At 41.0% G+C, this 14,053-nt stretch overlaps 1 protein-coding gene across 2 annotated transcripts in view; it reads right to left on the bottom strand.

Annotated features, from left to right (window-relative positions):
- CLMN (calmin) overlaps positions 1 to 14,053 on the bottom strand; it is a 479,452-nt gene that overhangs the window by 10,819 nt on the left and 454,580 nt on the right. For both annotated transcript variants that reach the window (XM_085626456.1, XM_085626457.1), the window contains exons 11-12: positions 7,994 to 8,054; positions 5,551 to 5,615 (exon numbers count right to left, since the gene is read on the bottom strand). In XM_085626456.1, coding sequence (XP_085482582.1) covers positions 5,551 to 5,615; positions 7,994 to 8,054 — 126 coding nt within the window. The remainder of the gene's footprint in view (positions 1 to 5,550; positions 5,616 to 7,993; positions 8,055 to 14,053) is intronic.

Below are 14,053 nucleotides of genomic sequence, written 5' to 3'. Positions count from 1 at the left end.
CACCTTTAGTACCTACCAAAGCAGTTACCCCTGGACTGGGCAGTAGCAAGATGACTCAGGGGAGGTGCAGGTTTTAAAGGACTGGGATAATACTACTCAGTGTAATTGAGACCACTGCTAAGTTGTTGATCCATTACAATCCCTTGATTTTCATAGCCCTTTCCTAATGAGAAAATATTATCAGTGAATTACAATAAAGACAGTTTTACGGTACTGACTAAAGCCACTGCCATGAACACGTTATGTTAGGTTATGTGTTTTTGTGCAACAAAGTGTTCACGATTTCCTTGTTTTTTTAAGTAGACCTCTTTCTGTGACTGACAACTTCCTGTAAGAAGTGGTGCAAAGGGTGCTTCCCAGACACATTGATGCAGCATATTTGGCCTACTCTCTTACCATTTATCTTCCTCCGTTGGACACTTCTATCCGCACTGACAGGAAAGGAGAGTTAGAATTTCATCAATCAATATCAATTAACAGTGTAACCCCATTTGGCTACACAATAAGGACCAGGAATTGGTAACTATAGTTGAGAAGGTTTATTACAAATTAACAATCAAGGTCATGATTCTTAGTACTATGCTATAAAGCTACAGAATAACAATGAGAAAGCCCAAACTCCGGAATAAATTGAGGTGGACCAATATCAGGAAACAAAGACGTTCAGTGAGAGCAATACAAAAGAGTAATACAAGGATTTGATGTTCAAAGAAGAGTCTCAGGGTTTCCCGTTAATACACTAGTAAATTTAAATCTTCTCAGTCAGAGTCCAAGCTAAGAGCATGGTTCTTACAATCATAAAGAATCTCAAAGATCAGGGAAATTCAATAAAGGAAATATGAACAAGGCAATGAAAAATTAAGTAGGAATGTGTCGGCATTTCAGAAGCTCCGTCAAGAGTCTTCTAGGGTCAGGTGATAAGTGTTAGCCTAAGCCCCACTCAGGAAAGAACCAAAAGGAAGTTTAGAAATCTAAACCTCTCAGAGTCGAAAGGAAAGTATAGTAAAGGGTCAGGACAAGTTATGAAAAACTGTTCTGGGGTCATTTTGAAAAGAGATCTGATCTCAGACTGTGTGAACACTAAGTTGTAATGCACAAGAGTCTCTTGGGCAACACCGCTCTGTACGCATCATCAGGAATCTATTATCCTCTTCTATTCTCATGTTGCAGACTGAAACATTCACAAAGTATCCCACACTGGACTTGGGAACAACATTGTCTTCTTACACACAGACTAGGTTGCAACATTGCTGAATAAGCCTTCCAGTTAAAGCTATGGCTCTCCATGTTTTTTCGTCAAAATTTGTCTTCTCAGGCTCTCTCCTTCTACCACTATTACAGTAATGTGTGTACAGGGTGTGGCCTAACGGCTATAGTGGGCGACCTCGAAGCTGGGAAACTGGGTTTGAGTCTCAGCAGGGACGCTCAACATCCTATGATTCTGGGCAAATCACTTAATCTCCCTGTGTCAAATAATGTCATGTTAGCAGAAATTGGAAATCAATATTGTATGCAGCACAGCAAGCAGGCCTACTAAGGACAACTTAAAGTATTAACTCAATGGTTCACATTTAATTTGCATGTGCACATTTAAACACCAACAAATACAAGTCTCTAATTACTTTAGATTCATATTATATGGTGCATACAGTAAAATCTGAAATGTATACATGTAAGTATGTCTAGGAACTAAATTGTTAATGCAATATATGATACATTTGTGAGCACATTACATAAACCCAACTCGTTTTTAACATAAATGATATTTCATAATGTGAGGATGGTTTTGTTTCTCCTGAAACATCTACATAGTAAATAACATGCAAGTCGAATTCACTTTATAGTGAGTACATGTCAATGAAGTAAGGATGGTTTATTCAGCAAGACTTCAAGGAATATCTCTGTTGATATGGTTATAACACCCAAAAAGAGTACATTCACTAATCCTACAGTAAATGCACTTTAGAAATAATGTCAAGCGCAACACTTATTTTAATATTGTTAGACCACACATGTGCTAAGTGCACATTCAAATATGCATGTTATGAAATTGGGACATATTTGTGATGTGTGTAGCATGGGCAAATTTGCTCTGTACCAAGTATGTGGGTTACTTAGGTTTTATGGTGAGAGTTTTCTCTGTGGTGGAGTTTGATGCGGTGTACCAGATCTTGCAACCTTCCAACCCAACAGCGAGTGGTAACTGTTCTATGAGCAATCCCTCTATGTTGCTCTGTTGCCATCTGTTGAGCTATGATTCCAGAACCAAGGGGTCTTTTGATTCCCGTTGGTCTAGTCTGGGGTCAGATAAGGAGAAATAAGTTGGAAATTCTGCATCCTCTTGACACATACGATTTTTGTTTGAAGCGAATGTGATTCTTGTCCACATGAACCACAGCATCAGAGGGAAGTTAACTGCATGAATTTGAATGAAAGTGGAGAGCCAGTACCTGGATATCAATGGACAATGCCTTGAATCCATGAGGGGAAGACTGGAATGCTGTCTGCAAAGAGACTATTGCTTCCAGCAGGCAGCAAGGAAAGAAAAAACAAAGTTTTCTGGGAAACAGGAATTCAGAAATGAAAACGGAGAAGCAAGAACAAACGGTGACGGTGTTGTCCAAGGACATAGAAATCTGGGAAATAGTTTAATCAGTAAATACATATCTTTCATGAAAAATTAGTCATCAATTCTAGGACTCCCACCTGAGTACTTGTACACTCAACACATTAAAATGAATTGATTTGAAATGGTTGACTCTAGGGTGAGATATATACAAAGTCAGGTATGTAAGGCATAGCACATTGAAATTTTGCTCCGTATTTGAAATCTTTTTCCATTTATATAGCAAATATTATAGTGCTGCCCAAAATATAAAATATACTGCACATTTACAAACTGAAAATTGTAAATACAATTTTTTCGGCATACCCACAAACATGTCAGTTTATTCTTTCTTAAATGTCCTAATATTATAGAAACAATGCATTTCTGTGAAATACATAATTTTTTTGATGACTAGGGTGGTCTACAATCTCTTAAAGCAAAATTAGACCATTAGCTCAGCACTGGCTCAGCTCTGTATATGAATTTTCTAACCTGCCCACATCTATTGAAATATGTCTTTTGCAGGAGAGAAAATAAGGACTGTAGGAGCATAATAAGACGTAGCACTTGAAACTGATAGAAGATGATGATCTTTCATTCCATACCAGGGAAGTAGTATATGTAGACCTCTGACCAGTCTCTGTTTATTCCAAAATTGGCACAAATTCTCACTAGTTTAGCGTTCCACCCCATACGCTGCCATTCATTAATTTCTAATAACCAAGTAAAACTCAAATCACTAGTCTTTAAAACACTTTTACAGATAAAACAAGAACATTGAAGCCTGCAGGTATTTTTGTGCATTGTATTTAAATATTTTATTTCTTACATGCGACATTACTCATACATAAGTTCTGTGCATGTGGGTTAAGTCTGCTACGATAAATGGAGGTTTGGAACCAGTCCTTTTCAAAGGTAAAAGGTGGTTGCCGGGTTAGCGCTTGCATTTTCATTGGCACTCCATGACCATTTGGAATCGGGGGCGAGGTCTATCTACTAGGAACAGCTAGTTGTCCAACAGGTTCCTCAGTCTTGGAGGCAATCATCATTAGTATGGGCCTCGCACATGGTCTGTACTTACTTTTAAAGCTTTGAAAGGTGTGAAGTAATATTTTTACAAACCTCATTATTGCTGAAGATGAGGTGCCCTTGGCGGAGGTATATACATAGGAGACATTGACTAGCACCATAGGGAAGTTAATAAAAGCTTATTTCCGTTATAAGTATGCATGTAGTCATTACGATGCCCTTTTTGAATCACAAATTTCCTGACTTGGTCAGACTTCATCTGCATTCAGCTCCTATTTGCACAGGTGTACAAAGTTTCATATTTGCAGAGGCAAATACTCAAAGATGCCCAACCACAAATGCATTACAAAAGGGGGTGGTGATGGACGGAGCATCAGAACCAATCAAACACTCACACCCAGTCAACAGATCTGGGTTTGATCCATCACCGTTCTTTAGCCCACTCTGCCACCCCACTTCAGACATGGCCATATGCAAATCAGTCTGACCCTGTGCCTCATGGGAATAGTCCAGCCCGAACTGCCAAGCCATGCCTTCCCTGGACCGGAAACAAGCTTCCTAGGACCAGTTTCTGGCATTTCAGCCGTCTTCAGCCAGGCTTGCTTGAATCCAGTGGCAAAGTGAGCAAGGGACTCACGTCTGAGCATACCCTGCCAACTTATGGCGAACAAAGCGGTACAAAAAGGGGTGGTGATGGACGGAGCATCAGAACCAATCAAACACTCACACCCAGTCAACAGATCTGGGTTTAATCCATCACCGTTCTTTAGCCCACTCTGCCACCCCAGTTCAGACATGGCCATATGCAAATCAGTCTGACCCTGTGCCTCATGGGAACAGTCCAGCCCGAACTGCCAAGCCATGCCTTCCCTGGACCGGAAACAAGCTTCCTAGGACCGGTTTCTGGCATTTCAGCCATCTTCAGCCAGGCTTGCTTGAATCCAGTGGCAAAGTGAGCAAGGGACTCACGTCTGAGCATACCCTGCCAACTTATGGCGAACAAAGCGGTACAAAAGGGGGTGGTGATGGACGGAGCATCAGAACCAATCAAACACTCACACCCAGTCAACAGATCTGGGTTTGATCCATCACCGTTCTTTAGCCCACTCTGCCACCCCAGTTCAGACATGGCCATATGCAAATCAGTCTGACCCTGTCCCTCATGGAAACAGTCCAGCCCGAACTGCCAAGCCATGCCTTCCCTGGACCGGAAACAAGCTTCCTAGGACCGGTTTCTGGCATTTCAGCCGTCTTCAGCCAGGCTTGCTTGAATCCAGTGGCAAAGTGAGCAAGGGAATCACGTCTGAGCATACCCTGCCAACTTATGGCGAACAAAGCGGTACAAAAGGGGGTGGTGATGGACGGAGCATCAGAACCAATCAAACACTCACACCCAGTCAACAGATCTGGGTTTGATCCATCACCGATCTTTAGCCCACTCTGCCACCCCAGTTCAGACATGGCCATATGCAAATCAGTCTGACCCTGTGCCTCATGGGAACAGTCCAGCCCGAACTGCCAAGCCATAAATGCAGGCTGTACATTCCTACAATTTGAGTTTGCACAAACTGCATACTTGTGGTTCCTCAAATGCTTTTTGAATTACCCTTTTCATTTACTATGACATCAGAAGTGGTGTTGATAACTTTGTGAACATAAGAAGCACAGATTAACTCTTTGGTTTTATAATTCAGGGCTGGAGCATAATCAATAGACCGTGTCTTCTTCTTTTGCATGATACAGCCAGTAACCTTTGCATTCACTTTGGTAGGATTCTCAACTCGAAAAAAAGTTCAAAATGGGATGCAACATAGGCCCATGTCTGCAATGACCTGGTACACATTTAAAATACATGTTCTTCCTAAACCCGTTTACCTCTGAAAACAGTCAACAGTGCAGTTATGGTCACTCACCTCACTTGAGTGTTGACTCCTTCTACTAATTCACTCTTCTCATGTTTCAACCAATGAACTGTATCCTGCAATTCAAAAGAATTAGCTTGTAAGTGAATAGATCAGAAATGATAGGCTTAAGGAATATCTCAATTAGACACAAATAATGCACCTATACTGCTGGGGAGGGAAAAACAAAAGAAGAGGAAAGAAAGCCCAGACGCACTAACAAATGAGAAGCAAGAAAATGGTGTGACAATGAAGTCAACTAATGGTAAGCAATCAAAAAGCTTTAGGGATACTGTAAGTTAACAATATGTCTCGCAACAGGCTAGGCAAGACCTAAAAAGCAGCTCATTAAAACAAGTACTACACTGTCTTGAGTCTTCTTTTTTTCTTCATATCTAGAGAATAGTTTAGAGGCATATTCTACCAGATGTGAACTACTTCAAATCAAATGTACAACTCGGAAAGCAAGCCAACATTAAATATATTTATTGTTTGTTTATATTTCCCATAGGATATCGGAGCTGCTCTGCATTATATTGCAGTGTAAGAGAGTTAGAAGACTGGGCCCCTGTTATATTTCAGTTGAGGGCTAGGAGTGTTAATGCAAGGCTTGCTCCCCATAAAATGTAGAAAGGGAAAAGACCCAGATTCCATACTGCTTCCAGAGACTGACATCTGTATGGTTCCAAAATGGCCTGCAAACCACTGGAGAAGTTATCAATTTTAGACATGCACAAAAACAAAGATGAGACAGAACAAGAAAAAGACTCATTATTAAACATTGAAGTTAACCTACTCTCTGTGGGCATTTAACATGTTGTGTTGGTGGTCAAGGAATATAGGATTCAAGTTAAACACACTACCAAAGATTGACTGTGTGGAAGGAAGAGAAGAGGCGGCGGGAGAGAAGTCTGTGTTTTCCATGTAATAGTAAGTGGTGACTATCAGAGACTATGAACCCTCAATGTATAGCATACTTTAATTCGACCTATTTCACCAAACATAAAATAAGCACAGTTTGGCTATTTTGGAAATACTATATGACTTTTTTATGATGATGTGAATTCTCAAGTATACAAAAAAAGTGATGTCTTGAATGCTTGAATTAATCGCAGCAACTGGTAATTACTCAGACCTAATCCGAATCAATCATTCTTTTGTACACCATGTCCCCTCAGTTTGGACCCAGCTGTATGCAAATCAGTCTTGACCCTGCTCCAATTGGAACAGTCCAGCACGAACTGCCAAGCCAGGTCCTCCTTGAACCAGGATACAAGCAACCCAGGACCACTGTGACCCTAGTTATGGGCTCCTCAGCTGGGTACAGCTTGGTTCCAGTGAAAGAGTGTGCATGGGATCCACATCTGGCATACCAATTCCACTTAGAGTGACACACTAAAGGATATAAAAAAGTTATGGATAGAATGCTTCAATTAATTGGTAATTACTTGGGCTGCATCCCAATCCAGCTCACCCTGCCACTCAAATCAAGCTATACCTGGCTGATAAGCCCATACTATGGGCGAAACTGGTTCTGGGTTGTTTGTTTTCCCATTCAGGGAGGACCTGGCCTGGCAGTTTGGGCAGGACTGTTCCTATTGGAGCAGGGTCAAGGCTGATTTCCATATGGCTGGGTCCAAACTAACGTGGCATGGTGGATGAACAATGATGGAGTGTAGTGCGGCCCTGGGCAATAATTGCCAGTGGCTTGAATTAATTCAAGCATTCCTTCCATCACCTTGTTGTTGAATTTGCTGCCCTAAGTGCGATGGGTATGGCCAGACATGGGTCCCGTGCTCACTATGCCACTAGAATCAAGCGATCCTGGATGATAAGGACATAATAAGGGCAAAACATGTCACAAGTTGCTTGTTTATCGGTTCAGGGAGGACCGGTTCAGGGAGGAGTGTGGCTCAATGGTTAGAGCGGCAGACCCTGAAGCAGAGTTCTGGCCAGGGACCAGGGTTCGATTCCCGCCTCGGCGGGGCTCGGGCTCAATTTCCTCGGACCTGTCTATTCTCGCCTCGGTGCCTATTCTAATCACGGGCCCCACGCTGCAACTCTGGGCAATAGCTTGCTTAGCCTCCACACCGGCCCCAACAGCGCTAAGGATGCCTGGCTTCACCCTGGGGGTGCCCAGGAGTGGACACTTCACAGGGAAAGCCAGGAGGGGTTCCACAGCGGTATGAGTATCAGCGCCAGGAAACCGCAAAGGTGACACCGCAAGGTGTCCGTCTGGTGACAGTGCGCTCTATAAGTACCTTGACATTTACATTTATATTGATTTGCGTATGCCTGTGTCCAAACTGATATGGCATAGTGGGCGAAAACAAATGGATTGGAATGCAGCCTGAGCAATTGGCAGTAGCTTAGATTAATTCAAACATTCCATCTATCACCTTAATGTTGTTGCTGATGTGAATTCTCAAGCATTTATAAACATCTCAGTGCTTACCTTTCCATCTGCTATATGGTCATGTCGTCGATAATGAATGCTGGTGTCACTCTGACTTGTCCTGAAAAGTAGACCAAAATATCTTCAGTTCACATATCTAAATATAACAGTGTAGTCATACATATTTTAACTCTGCAAATAATTGGACACATTACTTTTTCCCCTTAGACAAAAAGGTAAACCAACACGGCACCTCCTATAAGAATATACCGAAAGAGGAGAACGGTAGGTGGAGCGCTCCATGCATAGTTTTGTGAATTGCATTTAATAGCAAGTAAATAGAACTACTTTACATAGAACTGAGCCACCATCACAAAACACTGGATGCATGTCTTAGTTAAAATCTAAAGACAGACCCACAACAGTGCTTTTAAGATGAGCTGTTCCTTATTTACTTACATATGCACCAGAAAAGCGTTGAGTATTTAATCTCAACACAGTTGAAAATATTTACCAAGGCATAATCTGTTTTTGGTAATATGATTGATGAATTGATTAAGTTTTGTGTAACATGCACACTCCTTAACCATGGATAATATTGCACATGTATTTAGGAAATTGACAACCAAGAAAAAAAGATTACCCTAGATCTAACTAATGAAAGACCGCATGACTAATGCAAGGCCATTTTAAACAGTATCTTAAAATCTTGTAGTTCTGCTAGCTTTTATTCATTCCCCACTAAGTAACCATTGGGAAGTTTGTTATCAGACTTTGACAGTCCAGGTGCCCTCTCCTCTCGTGGCAACAAATTGAGTTTCTCAATTGGAGAAGGATATCTAAATATTCTGAAGAAGGGTGTATCACTTTCAGTGATGTTTAGCAGAAATGTTACTGCCACTATCATTACATTTGGAGTGAGGGCTGACCAAAAACGTCTTGATTTGGAAAAAATTTAATATTGTTTCTATGCAAATTCAAAGACAACATAGTTACTTTTGATCACCCGGTGGACACCTTTGATGTTTTTCAAGTCAATACATGACATGAAGATCAATTTGTATTCAGAAGCATATCTGTTCTGCGCACAACATACTGGACACAGAGTGTGGAATTAACAACAAAATATTAATATAAGGATTAGGTGATGGCTAGTTCGCCATTCTTCCTCGTCACAGACCTTACATTTTGAGAGCACCAAGGCGTGACAATGAAAAGTAGAACTGATGTACTGAATATTACATTTATATAATCAAAGCTTCAGCACTCAACCTCTCTTTTTTCTTGTGCCAGTCGTAGGTTCGCTCTTTACGCAGGGACTGTGATGAGGAAGCGTAGTACTCAATATAATTAAGATTTCTGGTAAAAATCAGAGCGTTCATGGTCAGCACAAAGAGAGGGACATTCTAATAGAGCAAGGGGGGCAACTGGACCAAAGTTACAAAACCTTCTTCCATTATTGACGTTGCAATTGTTACATTAGTCAATCTCCCATCAACATCTCCATTGCCTTGATCAATCCCAAGCACAACCCTGAGGTTTAACAATAAGTAGATAGAATAGAATTTGATGGAGCCAGGAATCGGAAGGAAACCTGATCATATTCCCTCAGCTCCCTTTCAGTATCACTATCACTATGGCTACACTGAACCTCTATAAATTCACTGTAGGATACTTAGGAAGTGTAGGCCACATACAACCCTGAGAAACTAGAAGGTTTCAAGAAAGGGGCAAGTGCCATGGAAAATGTTATTTCTCTTTTTCCATTCAAAAGCTCGCCTTTGGGACCTTATATGTATTTAGCTATGCAGCACATTAGCCTGGGTGCTGAAACATCTACTGTTCTTTAACATGGAGGGAAAGTAAGCCCCAAACTGCGTGACACACCAGGCATGGGAACACATGGAGAGAAATATTGCCTTTCAGTGGGAAATGGTATAGTCCAAAGCACTGTGTTTTAAAATCAGGGCCACCTAGTATATCTCCTGCCCTTCTTTGGGTTGATTCAGGTGGTGATGAGTGAGTTGTGCCCTTTTTTTCCTTTTGTGAAAAATTGATGTCAGGCTCTTCCCATCCATCCCATTAACTTCTGAGACCAGGAGTCATACCTCTGATGCTCGTCAATGTTCCTGATTGTCATCTTGTCTTTTTAAGATGTACCTTTAGCTGCTTGCCTGGCTGTTATAGTGCTGAATTCGACATTTATGGATGAATGCTAATGACACCCGAGTACCAATCCAGGTTGATTTCATGAATGCATGGTGGCAGTTTATGACTGAATGGGCATCAACTGGCTTAATCTTAAATAAGAAAAAACTGAGACTATGATTTTTACTGGTAGTGGGGTCCAACCATTTAGCCTCAGGAGTAGAGGGTTTACCATGACTATATAGATGTAGTCAGTACTCGGAGTCATGTTAGATGCTGCTCTGTCAATTGCCTTGTATATTGTCGTAGTCACTTTTGCTTACTTGCTCCATTTTAACCTCTGAAGAATGATCTTGCCCTGCCTTACCATTCTGAACCAAAGCAGATGTAGTGTGTGTCTGTTTGTGTGTGGGGGTGCATATGTATTAGTTAAAGCAGTTTAGTATCTTATTCCCAGCCCTCCTGAGGGCTCCTGTTGTGGTCATAATTTTATTCAGCTACCTCAGCAAGAGTCCTTGGAGTCCTATGATGCCTTCATGACTTCCAGGCAGGACGCATCCTTCCACATAATAACTGGGATTCTAGTTTGCTGGTAAAAGTGGTTTTGATTGTTTCACTGGAGTGTCTTACTTGTGATAAATCAGTTAAAGTTTCTTAATTTATAAACGCAAACTGTGCATACTTGCAGGATGGATCATGGAGTCCTAGTTGCACTAGTCACTTTTAAGCTAGGTTGTTGGAATGCAAAGGGCAAGTATTAACTTCTATCAGACAGCGCCTCATGCAGTGTAAAATATACCTTCAGATTTATATGGTAAAGTAAAAGACACTGTCCCAGAAGCTGGAATAAACACCAGGATGTGTTTTCCTCCTTGAAGGTTGCAGAAAGGGTGGGGAGGGTTTCTTACCAACAGTAACACTCAAACTCCGATGCTAGACCAAACAAGATGACCACCTTGATCTCTACTCTCAAATAGAGCTCTTCCCGTAGACTTACCAGCTAAACTGACCTTGACAAAAGCAGTGACACATCTTCATCTTGGTTGAATCCCCACCACGGTACATACCATTGCTGCTCTTAAATCAATACTTAAATCAATACCATTATTTCATATCCTCCACAAACAAAAATCTTACATCCCAATCTTATTATTGTGGGAACTGCGCATTGATATTGTAAAACAATGAGCTATTGAGGTGTTTTATATGGTTAGGGTGGTGGTCCATAAAAATGTGTCACCAACCACAAAGAGTTATATACATAGATGGCATGGTTGAGCGCAGATGGAAATGAATGAATGAATTATTGAATGAATTAACCAAATCTTTATTGTGTCTAAGTAATTAAACTCATGACAATGTAAATAAATGTAAACAACTATAAAAGTACAGCATGTGATTAATTTCATGTACATTGGACCATAGAACATAAAGTAAAAAGAATGCTAGTAACCATGTAAACAGTTGCCTTTTTGACAAATTAAGTGACTGGCACCCCCTTGATCTCCCATGATTAAACATCGTCATTGCTTGGCTGCCTGATAAGAACATTTGGCAATTCTCAGCCGTACATGCGTGAAGATGAAATATCTTACAGTGGTTAGCCTCATCTATACATTTTGCACTGACCGCTCTTTTCAAGCACATTATTTGCTGATGTGGTTTTAATTTTTCCACAGAAGTGGATATTCGGTCTGTACAATTTTTAAGTCAAACCGCCAGGGGCGGATTCTCCATCAGGGCTCTGGAGCTGCACCCCCCTGATAATCCTTCACACTCCTGTACAAATATTAAATAGATTGATTTATTTAGAGATAAGATTGTATCTCTAAACAAATCAATGTATTTAAGTCTGGGCTGTGTGTCCTAGGCTGCCTTCCCCCCCATTGCTCTGAAGCAGGAGACTGAAGCCAGGCAGAATATCAACTTTCTGCACTGTGACACACAACGCAGGGCTTACTGTTCTAAAGCGCTTCATAATGAATCATTGCCGTTGTAGTCTATGGCAGTATTTTCTATAGGGCAGTGACGCTTTCAGTGTCATGGTTTCAGGCGACAGAGTCTCCGTCCCTGTGTGAGAGTGGCCGTCTGTCATTCCCAGGCATAGATCCCACCCTTTCTCAACCATCAGACGTAGGAGTGGATGCAAGCATATGTGTTTTAGTACCTTGTTCTCTGTAATGGTAAGTGTTAGAATGCTAATCTTCTGTTATAAATATTGTGCTGAGACCCCTCGCCATGTTAAACTCCCCCACTGTGACACCCCCAGGCTCTGGTCGCAGGTCGCTGGCCCCATTGGAAGTGGAGCTGCTGCATTAGCTCCCCCACAAAATGGATCAATAAGATGAGCAGGCCAGGGTTCTTGTTCCCTTGTGAAGTTTATCCAAAAATCCGATCCAAGTCAAACATAAAGAGAGAAAAATGTGATTACAGTAGACAGTTAGCTGCTGTATGACATTAAACTTGCCCCTGAGTACTGAGTGCTGCAGAGAAATACATGCTTTGCGCCTCTCCAGTCCTGCTGAGCTTTGTTGGCTCATTTGATATAAATGCATTGCAGTTCTAATGCGGTCTGCATGCCTCACTGCAAGCACTACATCCCTGCAGGTGCATGGCCAAGCTGCTTAGTATCCGGAATGAGAGCATGCAATGTAGACTTTAACAATAACATGGTATTAATGGCACAGTTTTATGTTCCCAAAGTTTGATGAAATGATACTCTGAAAAGAAAAGCATTGTGTGTAGTTTTTAAAATTTGATTTACAAGTTAAAGGTGGACATTAGCGATCATAGTAGTCCGAACCATGGCCCTCCAGCCCGCATTACCACAGTCTTGCATGCCAGTGACATGCCCTTAACAACATTAATGCCAAAAACATGGATTGATTTACGAACAATGAGTGTTAAAAACGTTAAGGCAATGCATGTTAGCAAATTAGTTCCTCTCCTATTTCAAGTTTTACTTAATCTTGCCTCCCTCAAAATGAGTTATTTAATCATGTTGTATTTCTTTTTGTATTTTATTCCATGTATACCTTGAGATGTGCAGGTGTTTATGAGGAGCTTTGATTGAAAGCTCTGAAGGGCCTGTCAGTGGATTGGCCTCTCTGCAGAGCACACAGGACAATGGTCATGTATTCCAGTTGTAATGGCAATTTTGTGAAAATATGTGTGAACGGGGGGCACAGATGGCAAAACATTTACAGGACAAAACCAAAATTAAATAAATTACTTACATGTGAGCAAGTGCAGTATGTTTGGAAGTGGTGAAGTGAGGCAGATGCAAGAAAGTGCATTTGGGGAAGATTGAAAAGAGGGTGCTGAAGAGGAAAGAGGTGATTGAAGATGTGCAGATGGACAAGCTGTGCAGAGAAAAAGGACATATATATATATATATATATATATCACTGAAAAAACCATAGGTTTCACACACGTTATAGTTAGGAATTAGCATTTAAAAAACCTTGCAAATTCACTGAAAAAACCATAGGTTTCACACATGTTATAGTTAGCGGAAATGTTACTGATAAAAAACCAGTGAAATTCCCCCGTTATAGTTAGTGTAGGCAACTATAACTCACGCGACCGCAATCCTCTGCTGATGCTAATACTGTATTTAGACACTTATTTGCCCATGTCTTCTTCCATACATTTTTAGCTATACATATATTTCAAATATTTTTTTTTCATAAAGACACATATGTCATCAGCAGAAGATTGCGGTCGCGTGAGTTATAGTTGCCTACACTAACTATAACGGGGGAATTTCACTGGTTTTTTATCAGTAAAATTTCCGCTAACTATAACATGTGTGAAACCTATGGTTTTTTCAGTGAATTTGCAAGGTTTTTTAAATGCTAATTCCTAACTATAACGTGTGTGAAACCTATGGTTTTTTCAGTGAATTTGTACGGTTTTTTAAATGCTAAGTTACTTTACGCCATTCGTGGCGTGCGCGCCCACTTAACGCAG

Source organism: Triturus cristatus, chromosome 9, assembly GCF_964204655.1.
Source record: "Triturus cristatus chromosome 9, aTriCri1.1, whole genome shotgun sequence".
In the NCBI taxonomy this organism is placed as follows: domain Eukaryota; kingdom Metazoa; phylum Chordata; class Amphibia; order Caudata; family Salamandridae; genus Triturus; species Triturus cristatus.
The sequence above is the reverse complement of the archived record's forward strand: the minus strand, read 5'-3'. Positions and strand labels throughout refer to the sequence as shown.